Source organism: Saccopteryx bilineata, chromosome 11, assembly GCF_036850765.1.
Source record: "Saccopteryx bilineata isolate mSacBil1 chromosome 11, mSacBil1_pri_phased_curated, whole genome shotgun sequence".
NCBI lineage: Eukaryota > Metazoa > Chordata > Mammalia > Chiroptera > Emballonuridae > Saccopteryx > Saccopteryx bilineata.
Genome location: NC_089500.1, coordinates 21,068,467 through 21,094,548, shown reverse-complemented (window position 1 = coordinate 21,094,548; position 26,082 = coordinate 21,068,467). Strand labels below are relative to the sequence as shown.

General features: G+C 49.9%; 1 protein-coding gene across 1 annotated transcript in view; it reads right to left on the bottom strand.

The window, feature by feature from the left end:
* Positions 1–14,972: 14,972 nt before the first annotated feature.
* Positions 14,973–26,082, bottom strand: part of SMAD7 (SMAD family member 7) — a 30,829-nt gene continuing 19,719 nt past the window's right edge. The window contains exon 4 of the mRNA XM_066246715.1: positions 14,973–16,995. Coding sequence (XP_066102812.1) covers positions 16,457–16,995 — 539 coding nt within the window. The 3' untranslated portion in view covers positions 14,973–16,456. The remainder of the gene's footprint in view (positions 16,996–26,082) is intronic.

The following is a 26,082-nucleotide window of genomic DNA, read 5'->3' as shown; positions in this document are numbered from 1 at the left end:
GGAAACAATTCCATTTATAATAGCATCCAAAAGAAATGAAATACCTAGAAATAAACTTAACACAGGAATTGCAACACTTATACTCTGAAACTATAATATTTTGAAAAACATTAAAGAAGATCTAGATAATTGAGGAAACATCCATTTTCGTGGATTCAGAAACTTAATGTTAAGGTAGCAATACTCCCCAAACTGATCCACAGACTCAGGGCAATCCCTATCAGAAACCTGGCGGACTTATTTGTACAAACTGGCAAGCTGATACTAAAGTTCAGATGGAATTGCGAGGGACCCAGAATAAAATAGCCAAGGCAATCTTGACAGGGAAAAACAAAGTAGGAGGGCTTGCGCTGGCCGATTTCAAAACTTACTACCACTGTAATCAAGACAGTGTGATACTGGCATGAGGCTAAACATATAGATCAATGACAAAGAATTGAGAATCCAGAAATAAATTCACATATCTATAGTCAACTGATTTTTGACAAGGTTGCCAAGACCACTCAATGGGGAAAGAGTAGTAGTTCAAAAGATGGTGCTGGGACAGCTGGATTTCTACCCACAAAAGAATGCAGATAGACCCTTACCTTATGCCAAATATAAAAATCAATCAGCCTGACCTGTGGTGGCGCAGTGGATAAAGTGTCAACCTGGAAATGCTGAGGTCACCGGTTCAAAACCCTGGCTTGCCTGGTCAAGGCACATATGGGAGTTGATGCTTCCTGCTCCTCCCCCTTCTCTCTCTCTCTCTCTCTTTCTCTCTTTCTCTCTCTCTCCCCTCCTCTCTAAAATGAATAAATAAATAAAATTTTTTAAAAAATCAATCAAAATAGGTGGAAGACCTAAATGTAAGAGTTAAAACTATAAAACTCTTAGAAAAACATAGAGGTAAACCTTCATGACCTGGGATTTAATAAGGGATTCTTAGATATGACACGAAAAGCATAAACAAAAGAAAAAAAATAGATCCATTGAACTTCAACAGAATTTAAAATGTTGTACATAAAAGGACATCTGAGAAAGTGAAAAGACAGCCCACAGAATAGGAGAAAATATTTGCAAATTATATATCTGATAAGAAACTTGCATCCACAGTATGTAAAGAACTCTTACAACTCAATAATGAAAGAACAAATAACTCAGTTGAAAAATGGGAAAAGGGTACTAGCCGGATAGTTCAGGTGGTTAGAGCATCGTCCCAGGTGCTGGTTCAACCCCCAGTCAGAGCACATACAGAAACAGATCAATGTTTCTGTCTCTCTCTTTCTCTCTCTCTTTCTCTCCTCCTCTCTCTAAAATCAATTAATAAAATTTAAAATTTTTCTAAGAAAAAATAAAAATGAGAAAAAGAAACCAAGTTCAGTTTAATAAATGAATAAATAAATAAAAGTGAGCAAAGGAGATGAATAAATATTTCTCCAGGAAGGTACACAAACAGCATGTGAAAAGATGCTTAACATCATTAGTTATCAGAAAAATGCAGATCAAAATGACAGTGAGATACCACTTCATACCCATCAGGATGTCTAGACTGAAGAAGTCAGATAATAACTCATTGGCAAGAACGTGGAGAAACTGGAACCCTCATACATTGCTGCTAGGATTATAAAATGGTACAGCCACTTTGGAAAATAGTCTGGCAAGTTTTCAAAATGTTAACCATACAGTTACCATATGCCCCAGCAGTTCCACCCCTAGGTGTACACCCAAGACGAATGAAAACATATGGTCATACAGAAACTTGTCTGTGAATGTTTATAGCAGCATTATTCATAAAAGGCAAAAAAGGTGGAAACAACCCAAATGTCCACCAACTGGTGATTGATAAACAGAATATGGTATATCCATACAATGGAACATTTTTCAGCCAAAATTAGTGAACCTTGATGTATACGTACAACATAGGCTTTGGTTGATGATGATGTGTCAGTGTTGGTTTGTTGATTATAACAGTCTGGGATCACACTGTACCTGCCACACTGGTATGGGGTGTCTGGGATGGTGGGGGAGGCTGTGGTTGAGGGAAAGGTTGTGTGGAAGCTCTGGACTTTCCACTCAATTTTGCTGTATATTTAAAATTGCTGTTTAAAAAGAAGAAGTGTTGATACCTCAACATAGATGAATCCTGAAAATATTGTTAAGCGAAAGAAGCCAGGTACAAAAGACTGTAATTCCATTAATATGAAATATCCGGTACAAGGAAATCTATAAAGACAAAAACCAGATTACTGGCTCCCTAGAGCTGATGTGAGGAGAAGGGCTGGGGTAAGAAACTGGGTGGTAGCTGAAGTATACACAAGGTGTCCTTTTAGGATGATAAAAACTTTCTAACGTCAACAGTGGTGATGAATGGCCATATCTGTGAATGTACTAAGATACACTGAATCGTATACTTTCAATGGATGATTGTACGGTATGAACTATATCTCAATAAAACTGTGAAGAAAAAGACATTACTGAGACAACTGAAGCTATATATAAACGGATTAAAAAATCATGTCAATATTGAAACTTTCTGATTTGGGTTACTGAAAATAATTTATGGACAACTATAAAGTAGGCGCTGTCATTGTTCTCATTTTACAAATGCAGAAACTGAGGTATGGAGATGTCACACTACTTGCCCAGGATCACACCACAGTCTAAAAGCCCCCGGTTTTTACCTCCTCTTTATTTCTCTTGGCATCCTGGTTTCCTCCTTTATAGCATTTGTCACAATTTGGAATTTTATATTTTGTGTTCCACAAGAAGATAAGGTCCTGGGGGGCAAGGACAAGCCTCTTCTGATCACCACTTCTCTATTTAAACAAATACTTATTGAGCCTGCTTACTATAGGCCAAGCCTATATGTGTAAGAGTCAGTGAAAGTATCTGATACAGGTCTTGGCTCATAGCGGTTGCTCTATGGATATTTGTAGTTTGGATGGATGAATGGATAGATGGTTGGATGGACGGACAGAGTGGTGGGTTCTAGACAAAGTGGTCTGGCCAGGACCACTGGTAACTGCCCTCTTCCCCTTAACCTAGCTACCTTCCCCATTCTGCTCCCACTTTCTACCCCAACCCCAATCTTCAGGCCTATCACATTCTGAGACCCATACCCACTGCATAATCCTCCATCGAGCCTATATAAACTTTCCCATCCTTCAAGGCCTTGCCAGGCCCCACTTCCTCCAGGAAGTCTTCCTAGTCCATGTGGTCTGCCCTTTTACTGCACTGCTTCTAATGTACAATATTTGATGGATATATCATCCATGACATATCATCACCACTCATTTTCTATAGATGATGTGGCCCTAACATGCAGCTCTGGAGGCCTTGGCTCCCACTTCCTCTGCTGTCCCAGGGGCTGGTCAGTGGCAAGCACTGCCTGAGGCCACTGCATTGGCCACGGGGGTAGAAGTGGTACCTTCTCCCTTGGGACTGCCTGTGGAGGCCGGGCCAAAGCCTGACCGCTTGGCCGGGCTGGGCCTGGACCGGCAGGGCAGCACAGGCAGGCTGGCACAGCAGGGGCCAGGCATGGGCACCTCCCTCCCCTCCCAAGCCCAGGCAGACCAGTCCCCAGGCAGGCTGGAGGCCTGTTTGCCTTGGCCCTGGGCCAGGGCCGCCCCGCCAGTGAGTAATGCGTGAGGACCGCCTGGCTCCAGTTCAAGGGAAACGGGCTGGAGACAGGGTTGCCTCTAGCCAGATGGGGCTAGGTTCTGGGGGCGGCTTCCCAGAAAGTGCCACTGCTGGGCCTGCCATCTCCTCCCTGTCCTCCCTTCTGCTATGTAAAGACCAAAGAGAGGCAGATCTTGAGTCCCCAGGAAAAGATCTCTAAGCATGGCCCTAGACCCCAGCCACACCCTCTACCAGAACCAGCCATTCCCTGGAGATGTCAACCACACTTTTTCAGCACCTACTATGTGTAGGGCAAGGATCTGTCAGCGCATTCCTGGGAGTTCAGGGGGTGGGCCAGGGGACAGGTGGTAAGATGAGACCCCAGAGGCTCTGGGTGCTCACACCGGAAGTACTATATCAGAAGAGGCCTCCGTCTATCTGCCCACACCCAGAGGTCTGGGTGAGGACACTAAGCCCAGAGGAAAGGAGTGCCTTACTCAAGCCACAAGTGACTTCACTGTAGCAAGCTAAGAACCCATCCTGCTGATCAGGGGACCCAGATCCCTGCTGGGCCAAAGGGTGGCCCTGGCCTTAAAACTGTGTGCTCTTGGCCTGGCCTGTGGTGGCACAGTGGGTAAAGCGTCAGCCTGAAACATCGAGGTCACCAGCTCGAAATCCTGAGCTTGCCAGGTCAAAGCACATATGGGAGTTGATGCTTTCTCCTCCCCCCCTCTTCTCTCTCTCTCTTTCTCTCTCTCTCCTCTCTAAAAGAAAAATCTAAAAAAACCCTGTATGTTCTCATGATGGGGGAACATATCATGACTGCCTAAGACATTTCTGGGTTCCCCTCGAGCATTCCTAAGGCCTTTTGCAATTTTACCACTCTGCTCCAGCTGGGTTGCCTCTGCCTGCTTAGGACCCAAGTGACCTTCGGGGTGGAGAGGATACCATGGTCATTATCACCATCGAGAGGGGCAGAGACTCTTAGCCCTCCTCCAAGACCAGAGCAAGGGCATGATTGGCCAATCCCAGGTCACATGCTTATACTTGGCCACTAGGGATGCTGAAAGAGCAGGTATCTCGCTCTTAAGCCTCCCAACAGAGTTAAGTAAAGAGAATTCCACAAGCCAGGTGGAGAGCTCAGGAGACATACAGGCAAGTCCATATTAACAGACGTCCTGTGGAGTGCGTTCTGCCACCACCAAGTCCTTGTTTATGCCAATCCCTGCCCAGTGCCCAGTGTATCACAGTGAACATGTGCACTGAAGGGCTTTCAGGTTCCGCATGTAACTGTATTATTATGTAAGTAAAATTATTAGCACAGGGCATGGCATTAGGATCTGACCTGGGTTAAGTGTCTTTCTGCTTTCCAAAAAATGACGAGGATGGAGGTTGTAACAAAGTGTCATACAAAGTGCTACCAAATATGATTTATGCCAACAGGAGAGACAGGGGCGGGGGGCTCCTTGGAAGAGTAGATATTTGAGCTGGACATTGAAAGAAGACATGGATTTCATCTGCAAGGGAAGGGGGAACTGCATTCCAGGCCAAAAGGCCTGTGCAAAGGGGTGGAGTGTGGAAGTGCATGACTTACAAACAAAAGAACTCAGAGCTGAGTTATACCAATCCATCATACCAAGAGTATGGACTGGCAGGGAGACAAGTACGTACAGAGAGAATGGCCAAGAGGCCTCGGAATTACTCAAGCCAGAGGCCAGGAATGCTTAAGCTGAAGCAGGGGTGGGGATTAAAAACAGTTTGATACCCTGAAACTTCCACACAAAGTGGAGGAACGAATAAGGGGAAGAAGGCTACTTGGCTTTAAGGCCAGAAGATTTGAGGCACTGGAGTCCAAGTTCAGGACCTCTTTATGTGATAGGCACCAAAAGTCACAAAGAAAGCAACAGGATGAACGGGTCTCTGCAGAGGGTTCTTTATATGGTTTGAGGCATGGATGGTAAGCTGTGCAGGGGGGGGAGGGGGGAATCCCTGAGGGGCACACTCTGGTAAGAGCAGGTGGCCCCTCAACAACCGCCTGACAGGGGCGGATCTAGTTATCTGCAGGGCTTTGGTTTTGCTGAGTGGACTGTGCAAGTTGGGGCCAGAGTGGGATTTCCCAAGACAACAGAGCAGCAGCCAAGGCTACCAGCTGATCCTTAGATTTCCTTCTGCTCTAAGCAGTCCTCAGACATACTTAGAAGGAGGAGGAAGGGGGAGAAAAAGGAAGAGGAAGAGGCACTTTTAAGTGCTCAAGAAATCTTAGCTATTGTTACCACTACTCCTAATAGTAGTCATCATCATTATTGTTGTTGTCATAGTACCTAGGACCCCAGCAATTCCACTCACGCACTGCCCACCCTCAGGTCTTTTGTCAGTCCCCTCAACAGTCATGAGAACAGCAAAAGGGGTTTCCTCTTCCTCTTCCTGCTGCTCTTCTTCCTCCTCTCTCTGCTCCTCCTTCTCCCCCTGCGGCCCCCGACCACCTGCGTAAGCCTAGGGAGCAGGGAGCAGCCTGAGCCCTCACCCAAGGCCCAGGGACTCCAAAACCAGAATGCCCAGCTCTCTGCCCTCCCCACCCCACACGGTACATGGAGGCGTGGCATACACGAGCTACTGCAGGTGCTCCTTAGGTCCCGAGGGAGGGAGACAAGGGGGCAAACCCAGGGAGAACAAGACTCATCTTTTTGGAAGGGATTGAATGTCACTGATCCTTTTTCTTAGCAGTAGACTCTAACTGAAATACAGCCCGTGGACAGAAATGTGTACAAATCAAAAGTGTACAGCTCAATGAATTTCACAAACTGAACAGCCCAGCAGTCAGGAAACCACACCGCCAGCCCTCAGGAGTTTCTCTCATGCCGCTTCCTGATGTCTAACACTATAGATTTGTATTGCCTGACTCTGAACTCCATACAGATGGGATGTCCCAGTGGAATCATACGGTGCGTGTCTTCTGTGTCCTGCTTCTTCAGCTCAGCACTGCGTCTGTGAGATGTGCCCTGTCGGTGTGTGTAGTTGTAGTTCTTTCATTCCCATGATGTCCACTGTATAAATAAACCACCTTTCTTTAAAAATCCATTCTGCTTGTGGACATCTGAGTTGTTTCAGTTTAGGCCTATTTGAACACTGCTGTGGTAAATGTTCTTAGACCTGGCTTTCGATGCATGTCTCATGCAGGATGGTTATCTTTAGCTTTCTTAGACACTGCCAAACAGTTTCCCAAAATTAATGAACCCTATATATACCCCACCATTCTCACCAGTTGTTCCACACCTCCACTCCGTTCAGTAATCACTGGTGTATCTTCTAAGTGGGTACTAGCATCTTTTAAATCAGCTCCAATACTAGACAACATGAAAATGAATGAGCTACGGAAATGTCCGTGACACATCAAGTGACATCAGCAAGTTGCAGGCCAATATGTACAGCATCACTCCATTCACGAAAATTGTGTAGTGTTTAGGTAGAAACGCGCCAAGTTCAGAAAGCGGGTACATCAAAGCTTTCATTGGCCCCCTCTGGAAGGCGTAATTTTAAATGAGGAGATTAAGGGTAACTTTTAATTTTTATTTTGTGTTTTTCTGTATTTTTTAAATTTGAAAAAACTCTATAAATAAAATGAACTTCTCCATTCTTCACACCCTGGCTCCGTCCCCACACCATTCCATTGCTTAAGGCTGGAGGCCTGACCCTATCTTTCTTGCTGTTCCCAGCGTTCTTTCCTGCTCTGGAGTCACCCCGAGCAGGGCCGCCGGGACAACTCTCCCAGCCCCGTGATTTCCCTGGCTGCAGTGTCATTAGAGGACCTGCTGCTGATGACACAAGGCCCAGACCTAGCACAGATTCCAGAGTGTTCCCGGCATGCTAAGCCTTCCGCACACGCAGGCCATTTTTATGATGATGATCGCGGTGGTGGCTTTCATTACTATCCTGAACCCAAGAGCCAACGTTTGGCATTCTACTTTTTTGGGGGGGTGGGGGGAGAGATAACAATGTACTCTTTCTTTTCACAAATATTATAAAGAGAATACAAACTCACTTTTCTTGGGGGGAAATGTATCGAGCTGGAACATGAATGCACATATTTCAGTTGGAAAGGTGTGAATGTATATATTTCAGTTGGAAAGTTAAGTAGTCACTCAAGATGGATTCATCTAAGGAATATTTGTCAGGAGTCTACTCTGTGCTGAGGACTAGTCTAGAGACCAGGATATGGCAGTGACCAGAGGAAAGGCCCTGCTGTCAGATTGAAGGAGTTGCTCTCTATTGAAGGAGTTAGACAACAGCCAAACCAACAGACAGACGCACAATAAAATGTTGGCCTGACCTGTGGTGGCGCAGTGGATAAAGCGTTGACCTGGAAATGCTGAGGTCACCGGTTCAAAACCCTGGGCTTGCCTGGTCAAGGCACATATGGGAGTTGATGCTTCCAGCTCCTCCCTCCTTCTCTCTCTCTCTCTCTCTCTCTCTCTCTCTCTCTCTCTCTCTCCTCTCTAAAATGAATAAAAATAAATAAATAAATAATAGGCCTGACCAGGCAGTGGCGCAGTGGAAAGAGCGTCGGACTGGGATGCAGAGGACCCAGGTTTGAGACCCCGAGGTCGCCAGCTTGAGCGCAGGCTCATCTGGTTTGAGCAAAAGCTCACCAGCTTGGACCCAAGGTCACTGGCTCCAGCAAGGGGCTACTCGGTCTGCTGAAGGCCCGCGGTCAAGGCACATATGAGAAAGCAATCAATGAACAACTAAGGTGTTGCAACGTGCAATGAAAAACTAATGATTGATGCTTCTCATCTCTCTCCGTTCCTGTCTGTCTGTCCCTGTCTATCCCTCTCTCTGACTCACTCTCTGTCTCTGTAAAAAAAAATAATAATAATAATTTAAAAAAACTGTTAAGTGTGTATATAATACAATTCCCATGAAGGAACAGTGCTGTGGGGAGGGACCGCAGGACAAGAGGAGAGATCCGCTGCAGGAGTGTTATCCGATGAGCAGAACTGATGTGCTCAGTTGGGCGGAGCTCTATTCTGGACCTCTCATCTCCTTGGCTGAGTGAAGAAGCCTGGGGGACACTGGTACTGGCTGGGTCTGAGTGACACTGACCTGGGCTGTAGCTACAGCTTGCTCCTGTGGAGACAGGGTTGAGGAAGAGGGGGGGCGGGGCTGCAAGTGCCTTGTAGGGGGTGAGAGAGTGGGAGGCTGTGCCTTTGGAGGGCACCCCAGCCATCCTCCCAGGGCACCATTTGGTTCACGTCAATTGTAGCAGGTGTTTTACTAGACTCTGACTGGAAGCCCAGAGCTGGGCTTTGTGCTATGAAATATTCAAGTATGAGGGCAGGTACCTGATGTCAGGAGCTCCAGTCATGCTGGAGATGATAAGGCCAGGCTCCATAAGAAGAAAGCAGGACAGATGAGGTCAAGCACCTGAGTGTGTGGAGCAGGCCATGGATTCAGCTAAAGAGACAGACCACCAAATCTCAGTTGGGTAACTCATAGAAGGTGCACGTTCACAGAGCCTGTTGTGGACCCAGTGACTTTCTGGGGCAGTGATTCAAGGAGCTAGGCTGTTTTCATTGTATGCCTCCATCACTTCAAAATAGCTTGCAGGGTCCTGGCTGGGTAGCTCAGATGGTTAGGGCATCGTTCTGACATACCGAGGTTGAGGCTTTGATCTTTAGTCAGGACACATATAAGAATTAACCAATGACGACATAAATAAATGGAACATCGATGTTCTCTCTGTCTCTGTCTCTCTCTTCCTCTCTCTCTAAAAAATAATTTTAAAAAAAATCTGTCCTGGTGGCAGACAGAGACAGAGGGAGCTAGATCATTGCTCACCAGGTCTCCAATGCCTTAGCCCAGAAGGGCCAAGTAGAACCTCTACTCAAAGCCCATGACTAGTCATATGACCCCAAACAAAATGCCATGGAGGCTGGGAAATGCAAGGTGCACACGGCGACTTCCTGAACCACAGGCCATTTATTTCTGCCAGGACCTGGAATTCTGAATGGAGGAAGAGGAGTTTGAAAGAGGCATTGGGCAGAGCAGATCAGGCTGTACTTTGGAAAAAGAACCAAACTACAGACTTAAGGAGAGTTGCCAAGTGTGGCTTTTCTACCTCTGGGCTAGGTGACTCAAGTAAGTCACTGACCTCTTTTTCTTTTTAAGTTTTCTTTTAAATTTTGTATTTATTGATTTAAGAGAGAAAGAGGAACAGGGAGAGAAAGACAGAGACATCAATTTGTTGTTCTACTTATTTATGCATTCATGGTTGCTTCTTGTGTGTGCTCTGACTAGGGATTGAACCCACAACCTTGGCACAGTGGGTTGGCACTCCAACCAAATAGGCTAACTGGCCAGGGCTATAGTCACTGATCTCTTTGATCTTCAGTTTCTTATTTTAAAATGGAGACAATCAGAGCTCCCATCCAACATCATTAGGAAAAGGTGTATAAAAGGGCTCTCTGCAGCATCGAAAACGAATGTAATAATGTTTCTTATCAATTAGCTGTATTTTCTTTCAGTTCAATGCAGTCTTAAGAGACATTCTATTTCTGTCTCCATGCCTCTGTGTCCTACCTGTAAATCCAAGGCATAGATTGCATCTCACACTTTCCAGCTTGGGACCACGCTGAGAGCAACACCAGGTGCAAGGACATTCTTCAAGCAAGTTGTTTGTCTCAACAATTCATGTCAAGTTTGCATTTAACTATCTAACATACAACACACATGGGCTCACCTTAGGACAAAACAATCATATTCTTTCTCTCCCACAACTTCTACTAAAATGGCAGCTCCCAGAATATAAATAAAGCCCAGGTTTAGTTATCAGCTTTGCCCGGCCCAGGACGCACATGTCCAGGGAGGGGATGACCTTGCAGCTAGTGTCTGAGACCTCGCGGCTCTCAGTCCTGAGGAGGGCTCATCACACAGGCTGCCTAGACAGAGGCTCCCAGCTCTCCTGGTCTCTGTAACTCCAATGGGCACCAAAGAGACCCAGCTGGGAGCCCAGCCTGATCTGCGAATAGGCTGTGCGCCCTCGCCCTCCACCCCACCCCACCCCCAAAGCCAGTAAATCGTCCCTGAATTAATCAAAGGCTTGCACTGGTCCAAACTCGCCAGGGGCCTCCTCCAGTGGCCACTTTGTGTTCTAGTAGATTAATTGCAGCTGGGGGAGGGGAGGGAATCCATTTTTAGAAAATCATTACTTTCAGAAAGAGAGGGGGGCACTTCTGGTTGGAGAAAATTGCTGAGCTGGCAACTCGGGCCTGCTGCTGGAGCAGAGCACCAGGAAGCTTGGGACTGTGCAGGCTGCTCCCTGCTCAGAGGGCACCGCCGGTGGGGGCACACCCCTCCACGCCAGGCCAGCGCACCCCAGTCCTCCTGCCTGGCCTGCAGGCCTCTACTCCTGCTCTGGCCTGGGCTCAGCAGTTTGCTGGCATTCTGAGCAGGAAGGGGGTCACCCCAACATGGACCACCCCCCACGGCCAGTTGGCTTTGTTGACTCTCTTCTCTCAGCTCACTTACTGAACAGCGCGCGCAGCAGGGAGAGAAGGGGGTTGCAAATTCCTAACCGCCGCTGCCCTGTATTGAGCTCTAGTAGATTAAACAATACGACATTGCCATCTTTGTAGGTCAGAGTGGTCAGATATTAGTCCAACCTAATTCCCATGTGGCCAGCTCTCCAAATGTACTTGCTCACTAATCCCCTCTTGGCCCCACGAGGCAGGTCTAAATGCCCATTTTACATTTCAGAAATTGAGGTTCAGAGAGGTTAAGTGACTTGCCCAAGAGAGTAGAGTACTCAGACCCCGGTTTATGTGACTGCAAAACACGTCCATGACGGTGTCTCGTATCCTATGTCATGTCAGACCCCTGACCGCCCCTGCCAACACTCATCAGTCACTAGCTGTTCTTCTAACACGGTAGCACTGCCAACACAGATGACACAGAGCCCTGTGCAGGCAGGGGGTGGGGCCTACCTGACCCCTCAAGAAGGCTGTGTTGCTATGAGCTTGGGTGCAATTCCAGCCTCCTCCAGAAGCTGGGTGTGACTGTCCTGGGTAAGTCCCTCTTCTATTGGAGGGTCTGGTTTTTCCTGCCTACTTCATGTTGCAGTGGAGCCACAGGTGGTAAAACACTGGAGAGGTCCTTGGTGCCTACAAATGTGCACAAGTGTTGGGCATTGTCTCAGCTGTTCAGCAGTCAGACTTAGCTTGGTCTCTCCTAACCAGCACTTGTTTTAGTGAAAATATACACCCAATAGTCAGCCCTGGACCCATAGAAATTAGGTAACACAGAACTGATGAAATCTGATGCTACCTGCTGGGAGACTTTGGACAACTCTTTTAACCTCAGTTTCTTCATCTGCAGAATGGGGCCAATGATAACGGTATTTGCTTTAGGGTAGTTGTGAAGATTAAATGGGACAATACCAATGCAAAAGGCTTGGAACACTGCCTAGCACAACGTCAGAAAAGTAATCAGTGCTGGCCATTATTATTATTATTCCCATTCCAAAGTAAACCCACAATTTCACCTCTTCCTCCCTCATTTATGGGTCAAGCCTTGTCTGAGCACTGCGCTAGGAATCACGAGGGCAGTAGATTCTAACTGGGACCCCAGGTAAGACTCCAGAGTACCAAGAACTCAGGGTTCAGTAGGGTGACAGAACTCTACACCACCAATATCTCTTTAGGGCAGCAATTTTTTAAAGAAAGGAGGCTTCCTGGAGGAGGTGTGACCCAAGTTGCATGTGAAAGGATAAGAAGGAGACAGCCATTTGAATAAGGAACCCAAAAGCACTTGCTTGGAATCACGTAAGCAAGGCAGGGAACTGTCAGTCACCCTGCATTCCTGGGACTGAGGGTCCACATCTACACGGGGGCAAGGTTAAAAGGTGAGGTTGGTAGAGGCAGGGGCTGAAAGGCCACTTGGAGTGGAGGGCCATGGAGATGCCAGCAGTCCCTAAACTAAGTAATTCTAGTGGGACCGGAGACAAGGCATATATGTGAGAGACACTCAAATTTTATAAGTAGAGATTAAATGAGGCAGGGTGGACAGGATTTGGTTTTTTACTTTACGACAGGAGATGGGGGTAAAGGAGATGGCAGAGAATCCAAGTTTTCTGTTGGGGCAGCTGAGCACCCCCGGCTGAGGGAAAATGAAGCCACCAGAGAGATGTTGCTGCCCAGGGAGAGGGCAGAACCCTGCAAGACACCCCAAAATTTGACAGGTGAACTGAGATAGGCTAAAGGAGAACCAGGCAGCAGGAAAACCTCCCTGCTATGGAGCACCTTCTCCTCTCCCCTCACTAATTCAAGCTCCACCTGGGCTGGAAGTCTCCCTCCTCCATGAGTCCCAGGTGGTCCCAGGAACACATCACTATGCCTGTGCTGCTGGAGGCCATCTTGGGTATGGGTGTCTTGTCCTCCAGTGCCACCGAAAGCAGGGTGCCCCCATAGCACAGTCCTGGCACACAGAAGGTGCTCAGTGGATGCCTATGGGTGACAGCCACTCTGGCCAGGTGAGAAGTGTCAGCTACCCACAGCCACCTGGCTTCCCCTGCACGGTCCTCTTCCCCTGCCCACCCAGAGCCAGTCACCCCACTGGGGTCTCCACACTCTCACCCCAATGCCGGTTTCTTGAGTCTGTCAAGTCCGGATAGCAGAGGAGGGCAAAGGGTGCTACTGCCACAGCTCCTGCTGCCCAAACCGCGGGGCCAGGTGGCAGCATGGTGGCTCACCTCCCGATTCGGGGAAGTTGTGGGGTTGACACCACACCCAATCCCACCAAATAAACATCCCTGCAGGACATGGACAGAGGCAGACCCTGCCCTTCCTAAGCATTTCCTCCTGAGCGACCTTGGGCAAGTCTTTTAAGCTCCTAAAGCCTTCATTTTTGCCGAGGGTCCTGGAGCAAATTAAATAATTCCCTTCAGCGCTTAGCATCATGCCTGGCACCTAGTAAAGCATTCAATAAATGGTAGCTATTATTATTAAAGAGCTTCCTGGCATGCTGATGCAAGTTAGAGCTAACAAAAATGACTTTGACAGCTCCCTGAAATAACACCTCCCACCCCACTCCCCTCCACCCCTAGCACACGGGTGTTAATTAGAACCCTCCCTGGGTGTTTTCCAGGGGTGGGGGTTTACACTTATTCTTGGTTGCAGAACTAGGATAAATGGAGGTAGGTTTCAGTTCAACTGAGAAAAAGCAGAATGTTCTTCTGATAGGTAGTGAGCTCTCCATCACCTCACGGGAACAGAAGGCCCAGATGATCATTTGGAGCATAAATCAACATATGTCCATGTTTCTTACAGCATAGTTGTATTTTAAGTCCCTCGAGTCAAACAGTGGTGCCAGCAGGCTGTAGTGCCGTCACTATTTGGCAAAATAAAAAATTGGCCATTTTTACTTTGGTCCTCCAAAAGTTTTCTGAAAGTTTGTTAGTGATACCCAAAATATTAACCCCTTCAGGGATACCCCCCCCCCCAATCCTGGACCCAAGGTTTGAGAGCCTTGACAGACACTTATACAACTCCCGTTTGAGACCCAGTTTAGAACCAGCTCTTGTACAGGAGTCTGAATCTAAAACATGGCTCAGATCAACCACGGAAATCCCAGGGCAAGTACTGGAGACTCCACCGAGCACCCTGCAGGCTGGGCTGGAAGAGGGGACTCGAGAACGATCCCTCGAGTTCAAGCGGATGGGGCAGATGGCAGAGTAGGACCTGGACCCGGTGCCCTCTCTGGTGTTCCCCACTTCCTGCAGCGCCTGGTCCAGAACTTGGGAGGGACCTAGGGTGTGGCCTGATCAGTCAGTCCACCACCGCCCGGGTTTCAGCCTCAGAGAGCCCGTCCTGGAATGCCCCAGTGGAGCAGTGACCTTCCCCTGGGAAAGGTTAGGGCTCAGGATTGAACACCAAAGCAGGGGTCAGCAAGCGGAACAGGTGGGTCTGGGTTCTTGGGACCGTGTTCCGCCCGTCTCACGATGCAACCTCCTACCCAATCACCCAAAATACCCTTTTCTCAACTCTTTCAAGCTTTGGGGGAAAAAAATCACCCACTTTAAACTCAGAGCTCCCTGAGGTTAACCCCATTACAAATTCAGGACACTGGGCAGGCTACACCTGGGTCATTGCCTATCGGGGAAGAGGGGTGTCAGTGTAGCTAAGGGTCTAGCAGACAGGGACTGCCAGGCAGGCTGCTCGGGGCAGCTCCTTCACGGTGCACCCCCTTTCCCCAACCAGGCACTGGGTGGGGGAGACCCCACCAGCCCCAGAGTCTCTCCACCAAACCCCCATCCCATCAGACGAAGGAAAAGGAGCGGGCGGACAACATGGAATCAAGTATACATTTTAAAAATTGTTTAATGGAACATAAACTCCTTTAGAAAAACATTCAGCCAGGTGATAACACCCATAGAAAAAAACACCAATCTTGTGTTTATCTTTTTTAATTTGGCATTTTGTTATTTGCATTTATATTAAAGCAAAGTGCATCTTTTCTTTATTTTTCTTGTTTATACACATTGCACAATACATAAATAATGATGCTTATAAAACGTCTTTATATTTACAAGTAATAATATATTTATATATAACATAAAATACATTTTTTTCTTTAATAAATCTCAGGGTTTTCTTTTTCTTTTTTTTTTTTTAGGAGTCCTTTCTCTCAAAAGCACTACAATGCTAAATTTCCAATGAGAATGCTTCTCTTGTTCATTTAAACCTTTGTAGTTAGAAAAATAGCTTATGTTAAAGTCTAAACATGCTCATTGAGCTAAGAGCAGTGTCAACATATCATACGAGTGTATGAGTTGTAGGGGAAACGAAAGGAGAGTTAGGGGTCAGCCCAGGTTGGAACCTTGGGTTGTGATGGACCGAATCCTTCTTGGTGGGAAGAGGGGTCAAACAACAGAGCTCAACACGCAGGCTGCAGCAGGGAGGGAAATGCCAGGCTGGCTTTCTGGGTCCAGGGAACGCCTGGAGGAACCAGGGCAGGGCAGACGCTGGGGGGGGGGAGCTCAGAGGGCACTGGGTGAGCAATACTGTGGTGGGGCCGCCCCGGCAGCCCCCAGGAAGCCCATCTGGAGACATCCAGGAGCAGATGGCCAAAAAAAAGACAGACACGACAATGGCAACAGGGTGGGTGGAGGGGAGCTAAGACAAGCTTGAGAACGACTGGTTCTGGTTCAGCCTCTTGCAGGGCTGTGTCTAAGAAGCCTAGTGACGGGCCTGGGTCCTAGAAGGGGAGAGACAGGCGGGGCCTCCCCAGGCTGGGGGCAGAGCCCTGCTTTTGGGCGGCTGCTGGGACACTGGTCGCAGGTTAACCGGGTTCTGCCTCTCCCCACTGAGCATGTCCAAAGGGCAGGAGAGACAGAGCTGCGGAGCAGGACCCGCCCAGCCGGGATGCCAGTAAGGTAAGCACACAGAGCATAGCGTTCCCCCACCAGCTGTACGTGGCACACACTCAGTGACACACACACACACACACACACACACAGAGCCACTCACACACCTACCCTGACAAGGGAAGTGACAACCCCAAAGCTAGGGCCTGCTCCCCATTCACACACTGTGTTTGGTGGGACTGGTTTTTGCTTCCTCTTCTCATTTGGGGATGTCCTGCCAACCCAACGGCCACCTCCCCAAAAAAGACCCCAACAATTCTTTTCATAAGCTATTTCTCAAAGGACAAAACAAAACAGAACATAAACAAGAATGACAAGGGGGAGGGGCAACAATGACCAAAGAGTTTTGCATGAAAAGCAAGCACTCAGGAGGGAAACATTAGCAGCAAAGTAGTTTGGACTGGGCCGGCTCGGCTCCCGCTCTGTCCTTCGCCCACGCGGCTACCGGCTGTTGAAGATGACCTCCAGCCAGCACGGGCAGCTGCTGATGAACTGGCGGGTGTAGCACTGGCCCCAGCCCTTCACGAAGCTGATCTGCACGGTGAAACCAGTCCACGGCTGCTGCATGAACTCGTGGTCGTTGGGCCGCTGCAGGCTGTACGCTTTCTCGTAGTCAAAAGCCTTGATGGAGAAACCGGGGAACACCTTGTGCACCAACAGCGTCCTGGAGTCCGGGTTGTCCAGTGTGGCCGACTTGATGAAGATGGGGTAGCTGCTGCGGTTGTACACCCACACGCCGTCCACTTCCCGTGTGAGCTGGATGCCACAACCGATTTTGCTCCGCACTTTCTGTACCAGCTGACTCTTGTTGTCCGAATTGAGCTGTCCGAGGCAAAAGCCATTCCCCTGAGGTAGATCATAGAAGATGTCCAGGGAGGGCTCCTGGACACAGTAAAGCCTCCCCACTCGCGTCTTCTCCTCCCAGTATGCCACCACGCACCAGTGTGACCGATCCCCAGGCTCCAGAAGAAGTTGGGAATCTACAAAACAAAATGGCGGACAAGGTTGGTGGTGATGGGGGACTGGTGTTTCCGCTTCCTCCTGGATCCAAGACACCCGCACACCTGCGCGTGCCCCTGCCCCCACACCCCTGCAGCCAGTTCAGCTCTCTGTACAAGAAAGGAGGCGACAGTGGTGCTGGATACCCTGCAGGCTCTGGAGTCCTCCTACGGGGCCTGGAAATCCTGATCCTCTGATAGAACAGCCATGCCTTTTACTAAGCACAGGGCTCTCTGGTTGCCTCTTTCCCATCCTGTTAAGGACTCAGGACACCAGTGTATGTACCCACCTGGTCAAAGGAAGCCCCATCCCTGCAGAGCTTGGAAGCCAGGGGACACCCTTGGCTGGCCTGGTTTTAAAACTAGAAAAGGCCTTACAGGTGGCTTATGAATTAAGAGTTCTTTAGATTGGATGGCACCCTGATGGCCAGATGCTCTGGGCCCTGGAGAATGACACAGCCAGACCTAGGTAGGACCTGGGTCTCCAGCCAGACTGGGACCACTTGCTATATATGGTCTCGGTGATTGTCACCAAGTTCTCAGATCAGTGCCTTGGTCATAATCAAGTGCTATGTGGTAAAAATTTAAATGGAGGTGATTTGACGCAAAAAAAAAAAAAAAAAAAAGAGAGAGAGAGAGAGAGAAAGAAAGAAAGAAAGAAATCTTCCTTACAGAAAAATAACCCTCAGAGCCGGCCAGCAGCAGCACTGAGCACAAAGGGTGAGTTCCCGTCAAAATGCCAAATCACAACAACACACACACAAGTTCATGCTAACCCAGACTACCTTAACCAAGCCTCCTCCAGCCCAGACAGAAGATTATGTGTCTAAAATGGGTACAGCCATCCTTAAAGTGCCCTTCTTGCACCCCCTCCCTCCCCAGAAGCATCTAGACTCCTGCCCTGCCCCCTCCTCCCTCCCTCCCCTGAAGGCCCCACCCCAGCTGTCCTAGAAGTGGTTCTTCCCACAGGCAACCTGGGAGACTGGCTTAATTCTGGTAAGGCGATTTCCTCAACAGGCGTGTGGAGGTCTTTAAAGGGGGATATATGGAAGGCAAGGGAGCCGTGGCGGCTGGCATTCCGACTCCCCCTTGCTCTGGAGCCAGCGGGGCAGGCCTCAGGCTGGGAACCATAAATTTCCCCAGCCGGCCGGGTCGGGCTGGACCAGGCCAGGCCAGGCTGCAGGAACGAGAGCTGTGGTTTGTGGTGGCAGGGCGGGGACCGGAAGTCTTGTATTTATTAACAAAAATGGGTAAAGGCGGGGAGGGGTGCAAGAGAAAGAGGCCCCTCCTGCCCCCCCTGCAGCCCTCCTTTCTCACTTGCTGGGGGGCTTAGGGAAGGAAGGTGGGGTTGGCAGTGAGATGCCTTTTGGTGTGTTTGGCCTTTTCGATTTTGGAACAACTGGGCTTGGAGAACATCAGATGATGGGTTAGACAGCACAGTGGCCAGGGCGGCGGAGGCCTGGGGCCCCGCCGTCTGGGTAACCCAGTGCAGCTCAGCACACAGCTCCTTCCCAGTGTTTACGGGCATGTTAGGACCTGGGAACCAGTCGGCTCGATTAACTTTTTTTTTTTTTTTTTTAAGAAGCAGCCAGTCTTGCACAAAGGTGTCCTATGAATAAGTGCACAAATGTGCACCAAGGCAGCCACAAACACACATCCTCAGTAACCGTTTCCTACAGGCACCCCAACTGGCCTCCAGCACCTGCCCAGAGCTACATGAAACAGGGAACTCAGGGCTCATTGCATTCCCTCAGTCCCCGCCTCCACCAAACATCAACCCCAGAAAATGAGCTCGTCACCTCCCTGCCGACATGCATGGAGAGAACAGGGCTGTGAGAGACTGTGTGTCTGTGCGTGTGTGTGTGTGTGTGCGCGCGCACACACACACTGGAACATATGGAAAAACGAGGGACAAGGGCTCCCAGCAGAAGGTGACTCATCAGGCATTAACTTGTTTCTGCAAAGTATCCATCAACTGCTAATAAACTTGTGAGCGCTGGCAATCTTTGAACTTTCTTGCCGAGGGAGTTCACCTCTGCAGGTTACACCAAAGACCCATGACACGCAGGTACGGAAGGGCGCCCCGGAGGCCAAAGCCTTCCTCTGGGAGACACAGGGCGCCCCGCCCGAGGGGGAGGGTGTCTGCAAATGTCAGAGGCTCTTCCTTGCTATCCCGACTCCGGACAACAAACCTGGCTGGAAAGAAGGCTCAGGAGACCCTCGGTGGAATCTCACAATACTACGTTTCATGGAGCCTGCCCGCCAGGAAACACGGCACCAGCTGGCACGGAGCAGGAGGAGGCGCAGGGCAGGGTGGGGGCCTGGGATGAGTTGCCCTCGGGCCAGGCAGTAGGGCAAGGGGTAGGGGCCAAGGAAGCTGGGCAGGGGCTGGGGCCCGAGGGGGCTGGACTGCAGCCCAGTGCCCTGAAGGGGAAGAGGGGGGAGAGGGGGCCTTCTAGCAGGTTTCTCTTTCATCTGCACAGCCCGCCAGTCCACCCAGCAATTTGCTGCCAGACATCCCTGGAAAAAGCCTTTTTCTGTTGAGGTTAATGGCCAACCCAGATAAATAGCAGCATGTAGGTGTCCCTGTGTGTGAACAAGGCCTCTGAAAGGCCATGAGGTGCCCTAATCTGGGGCACCAGTACCCCCCATGTCACCCCACAGCCACCCTCTCGCTCCTGGGCTGTCTGCGCACAGAACAGGCTCCCCAGGAAAGCCGTCGTGCTGCCCAGGCCCCTGCAGCACATCTCACTTCTGGGGGCCCAGCACGGCTTCCCATGTTGCCAACTCAGAGATCTCCCTCCTTTCCCTAAATTCCCTGTCGCTTGGGCTCATTTCTGGGAAGCACTCAGAATCATCTTCAGAGAAACCCAGTTCCCTGAACTGGGCCCACAGCCCACACGTGTCTCCCCGCAAAGGTCTGTGCTTTGCTCCTGGGGGCTCCCTGGGCCTCTCCCACCAAAGTCTCCCTGGTTAGCTTAGGAGACTAAGGAAGAGTCTCCGAGGCCTAACTTCTTATCATGGTTGCTGATACTTAAACTCCAAAGGCGGGACTCACAGCCCCTTTTGAAGTTCCCTCAGTTTTATAATCTTTTCCAACATTTTCCATCATTTCTTTCCCGCCTCAGAAAACTGTACAGGGGCTTGTTTTAAAGCTGTATTTGCGCATTTTAAAGCATCAAAAAAGAAAAGCTGTGTTGTAAAAGGCTAATCAGATGCCTGCTCACATTTTTTTCTTTTTATTATAGTTTGGGGAATTTTTGGAGCAACCCCAGAAAAATGCTGAATCGGCTGAAAATTCCTCTAAGGTTCCTTAACACCCGCGCGCCCCCCCCCCATTTCCCTTAAAGTATAAAGTCAACCCTTTAAAAGGAAGAGGGAGGTGGGTGTTAAGAAGGGGAAGGATTTTGCCTTGTGTTTGCACTTGCATTAGGGAAGACCACTTAACAAGGAGCTCCCTGCATCTTACAAAGAGTTATTTAATTACCCCGGTCATGAATGAACAGACCAGACCCTTCTAGAAGACCACAGGCTCATGAATGAGGCTCTTGCCCTGCGTCTCCACGGCACAGGGTGACCAGACCTCAAGGCCAGATTCTAGATAAGGGAGGAATTTTCTCTTTGAAATTTATTTGAAGGTGTGAGGAGATGAAGGAAAAAAGAGGAAGGAAGGATGAAGGTGTGAGGAGATGAAGGAAAAAAGAGGAAGGAAGGAAAGACCAAGTTCGGTGCCTCCCGCCATCATTTCTGGTACCCGGATTTTGATGTCCACCATGAGGCCAGAGAGGCGAGCGCTATTCCCAGACACCCGGCAAGACTGAGAACACAGGCCTGTGTGGGCGCGATGCCACCTGAGCCAGAATGTGCCCGCACAGAGGTGGGACTAATGGGGAGGGGTCCCCAAGATTCTGGCCTTTCAGGACAGGGACATACTTGGGAAAAAAAGCCAGTACAGAACCGCATTCAACACGCCCAAGGGGGCTGGAGTAAAATGAGGGCAAGGAGGTGTCTCAACTCGACCTCATCTCTGCAAGGCACTGGATTAGAAAAGGGTATTTCTCAGTCAAAACCCAAACCGTGGGATGGGCCTGCAAGCCCCTTCCGCGGTGGTCCAGCCGAGCCAGGGAGATGGGTGCCTAGGCAGAAATAGCAGCTCCATGCACACTGAAGAGGGCAAACGAAGGGCACAGAAGTAGACCCAGAAGATCACCCCAGCAACCTGGAACACAAACACCACCACGCCTCGCCCACAGCAGGTCCAGGGTCCTCCCTCCTTGGGAGGCCGGCGCCACCATGGGTGCCTCATCCTGCCTTCCCCTGACATCAGACATCTCAAAGGTTAACAGCACCTGCTCCCCTCCCCGGTCAGAAAACAGGCGGTGCGGAGAGCAGCCAGGTGGCTTCATCAGGGAGATAGGCTGAGACAGTGCGGACCTGGTGGCCAATCCGTCTGATCTAGTCTCATCCCAAAACCTCATCATTTATCAAGGACCTTTTCTGGTCTCTTTGTTTTCAAGAGGCAAACGACCAAAGAACTAAAGAAAAACACATGAAAACGCGATGAGGTGTCTGGGGTCAGTCTGGGTTCAAGGGTCAGCTCTAACCTGCCAGTCCCGCCCCCATTAGGGCAGGCAAGGTCACGCCGGGGCTTCCTCGGACCCTTTGGTTTAGAGCAAGTTGCCCAAGGGGTCGAAACAAACTCAGAATGTTTCAGGTTAACTCTCAGACCCAACCATTCATCATGGTGCCAAGCTCTTTCACCAAAAGGATCAGAGGATGGATTCTGGCCAGTAAAGGCAGGACTGATAGAGTTTAGTATTTTTCAGGACTCGGTAACAAGCTTACCTCCACTGAGGTGCCATCAGGTCTCCTTCAAAGGCCAGGGTGCTTCCTCAGGTCCCTGGGCCAGACTGACTGAGTTCCCCAAATCCTACCCCTCAGGGACTGCTGGCTGTGGTATGACACTCGCCCCACACACGCCCCGCCCCATCCCGCTGCCCCAGTTCAAATCTACTTCTCAGGGAACCCTGGCAGCGGCTGAAACTCCCAGGGCCATTATGATGATTTAACACAAAAGCAGCGGGGTCTCATCTCTTGGGTTCTCTAGCTGCTTGGAAAAGACTAACCACTTTTCCTTTTGCCCACCCTGTCCCCACAGAAGAACAGTTCTGGGCCCTGCCTGAACCTAAGAGTCATCTACTGTGCACTGGCCCCGTTCCAGAAGGACTCAAGACAACTCTATGGGGTTGCATATGATTCCCATCCTTATGTTAAAGGAAGGAAAATGAGGCCGTCTCTTGCCAAAGAGCAGAGTTGGGGTTCAAAGCCGGAATACTACTAGGTGTGAGTAGTAGGTGGGCAGCCAACTCGGAGCTCTAAAGCTCTCCGTTCCCAAGGGTTCCTCTACTATCAGAGGGGAGAAAGTGTCCTTCCGAACACACTCTGGAAATGCTGTGTCTACTTTAGGGCTGAGCGTGGGGTCCAGCTCTCTCCACCAAGAAACGGCTTCTTTGCGAGGGAGCTGCTCTGTGACCAAGGACAAGTGGCTGGCCCTCTCTCTAATTCTCAGGATGACCTGTCTATAACTAACATGATGGGGGCTGGGGCAAAACAGCCCCCCCGGGCCCACTTCTGGCTCCCACTGTCTCTGGCTACTCTCTGGGATTCACAAAGTATTCAACAATGCTGGTTCCATTTATTTTACTACCTGCCAGAGAACTAAGGAAATCACTTTGGGGGGGAAGAGCTCATTTCTGGCATTTAATTTGCAACATTAAAACGAAACGACACATAATCAGGACAAGGAAATTTGGGTCAGCTTTTGCTGTGTCCATCTCTAAACCAACTCTTGAATTTCAGAGTCACAAACTTGCGATTTTCTGTCTTGTCATTTGTGGCCCTCAGGAAAAGGTGAGTTCCCCAAGGGAGGGTTCCCTTTCTCACTATCCTCCTGCCCATGTGCCCCCAGGCCTGGCGCCTGACGGTTTCCCACCAGTCACCGCCCTCCTCCCGCAAACTCTCCCAAGCTTACTGATTGGCAGATCCTGCTAGTCTTAGAAGACTAATGCATGACTGTACCTTACAGACAAATCGTGGTGAGTAATCAGTTACTAGAGCTAAAGTGTACTTCCCTTCTCACCAAACGGGCCCCAACCCCACCTTCCCAAACCCCTCAGTCGTCCCAAGTGTGAGGCCCTCAGTCTGGGGGTCCTTCCTAAGAACAGTATTTGGACATCGGAGAATATAATTGAGGGTAGAGAAGGGCAGGGGAGGGAAGCCACACAAATCAAAAGCTCCCGTCTGTCTCGCCAGCCGGGCTGACGCGGCTTCCTGTGCCCCAGCCGTCAGCCATGCAAATTATAGCGTGTACCCGCTGCCTGCCTGCGTTCCTGCGTTTGGAGGAGGCCAGCTCTGCCCTGCTCAGAGAGGCCTCAGAGGAAGGGTGGGGACTTCAGGCCAGCCAACTCCATTCATAATATTTACAGTAAATGGGCCTCTCTGGCTGTTGTTTAGCATATATCCAGCCTCATTAAAACTTCAAGTTTTAATGTCAAGACTTTCCACTCCATGGTGCACCACAAAGGTCCCAACAACACCCCCAAATAACACAGCAGCTCTCTCCAGAAAAGGGTCCACACACATGCACACCCAGAATCCCCTAGACCTGCATGCTCACCTGCCTGCCCAGTGGGCATGACCCTGGCTGCTCCCAGGAAGACACAAGAGGGTGGGACCGTCAAGCAACAGAAAGGAAGGCAAATCAAACCTCAAAACCGATCCACCTGGAGAGAGCCCAGAGATCCCCCAAATTCTGCATGCAGAGCCCCAAGTAGGAATGCACACAACAAATCCAACAAAGGAACTTTTCCTTAAACCACCAAAAAGGCTCTCATTTTCTGCTGACTGCTTTGTATGTTGGTTGCATGTTAAAGCTTGATAGAATCTTAATAAAAATGGATGCATAAGAAGCCAATTTCCCCAAAGGACACCCCCCCTCCAAAGGTACAGGACAACTTTGCCTGGTTCAGCAGGTCTGGGGGCCGCTCTGCAGTGAGCTGCTTTTTCTGTGGGCCCCTTTTTAATAAATCCCAGTGCACAATGACCTCCAGCTCCCTGAAAGGTATTCCAGGACCTAGCTGCAGGCCCTGCCCATCCCCCACACAGCTCCAACTGAACTCGTTTTTCTAGACGGTGTAGGAAAAATACAGCGGGGAACAAAAGTCCTTTTCATCCCTCCCCTTCCCCAGCTCCCCTTGTTCCATAACAATTATGAAAACTGTTGGATGGGATGGCATTTTGAACATTTATTGCATTCCGGCCAATAAATTCCAACGCAGGATCTGATGGAAAAGCCTCCTTCTCAGACAGGCTCCCTGCTCCCCCACCCCCTGCTCACTCCCAGCCCTCATTCCTTCTTTCTTTACAACCCAACACCAGGGCCTGGCCAGGCCGGGGCCCACACTGTACTTACAGGGAAAAACAACAGTACGACAGACTGGAGACAGTGTGCAGACTGGAAAAGTTAATCATTACTTCTGTCTGCCTCCGTAATCTAATCTCTCCGGCTTTGACACACTCACTGCTCAGCCTTCCCGGCCCCTTCACCCCGGAGCACCCAGGGCCTCCTGAGCCTGAGCCCCCTCCCCAGGCCCTCCCAGCCCTGGCCTCAGCCAGGGGAGTGAAAGACGGGGAAAGTCTCCCCCACCCTGGGCTGCCACCGCAAGGCCCCTGGAGTCCAAAACAAACAGCTGGCTGCTCTGTGCCGTGTGTCCCACTTTTCAGAGGACTCAGGGCTTCACATAAATTTGGGCTCCAATCTGGCTTGTGTTACTGCAGAGCCAGGCCACCCCTCCCTCCCACCAAACAGGGACAGACTGGGTCAACCCGCCCCACAGCTTCCTCCCAGGCCCCCTCAGGACTATGATGGGCTGCAGGGCTCTGCTTCCCCATGGGGTCAGTCTATGCAGATACACAAGTCCCCACAGTCCTGTTCTGTGGCACTCTACCTAGAATTACCACGTGACCCAGCAATGCCACTTCTGGCTATGTATCCAGAAGAGTCTCCACATTCCCATGTTCACAGCAGCACTATGCACAACAGCCAAAAGGTGGAAGCAACTCAACTGTCCACCAACAGATGAATAAATAAGACGTACACACACACATTGAGAAGGGCAATGCAGACACATGCTACCACGTGGAGGAACCTTTAAGGCATACGCTAAGTGAAATAAGCCAGACACGAAGGGCGATGCACTCCTACGAAGTACCTGCAAGGGAATCGTGGTTGCCACTGACTGGGGGCAGGGGACCTGGGGAGTTATTGTTTAGTGGGGACAGTTTCAGTCTGGGCACGATGAGCAAGTTCTGGAGATGGATGGCGGTGATGGTCGCACAGCAACGTGAATGTTGCTTAAAATTCACTGAACCGCACACTTAAAAATGGTTAGGATGGTAACTGCTGTGTATGCTTTTCCCTCGAGAAAAGCGCCCTCTTCTCAAGCTTCCCCTGCACAGTCCCCTTAAGCCTACCCTCCTCAGTACAGGGGGTTCCACCGCAAGGCTAAAGACCCCTGGAAATGTCTGCAAAGACTGGGACGCACATGTGTTTTTCTGGAGAACGATTCCTCAGATGTCACTCATTCTAGGAAGAGTTTGTAAGCCAAGAAACAGGAATAACTACGATCTCTTTATCTGCAAATGGAAGAAGCCATTACCTCACCAACAGCGGTCTCATTCCCACTTGGCCACAAACCCAATCAATACGGAACTTGGGGACCAGGTCCAACCACTTATTTTGCAGATGAGAAAACTGAGGCCCAGCACACAAAAGGGTCTCCTGCTTGGCCAATCCCACCAACTGGTACCTGAGCCACACACACACACACACACACACGCACGCACGCACGCACACGCACACCACGCCCCGAAAGGAGAGCAGGCAGGCTTCTGGGGACAGAAATTAGAGGGCACTTTCCCTCTCACTGTAATTTTCTCCAAACACCCCCCTCCTCAGCATCCAGCCAACACTGAGACGGGGGCGGCTTTTGGATCTCTGGAAGCCTCATG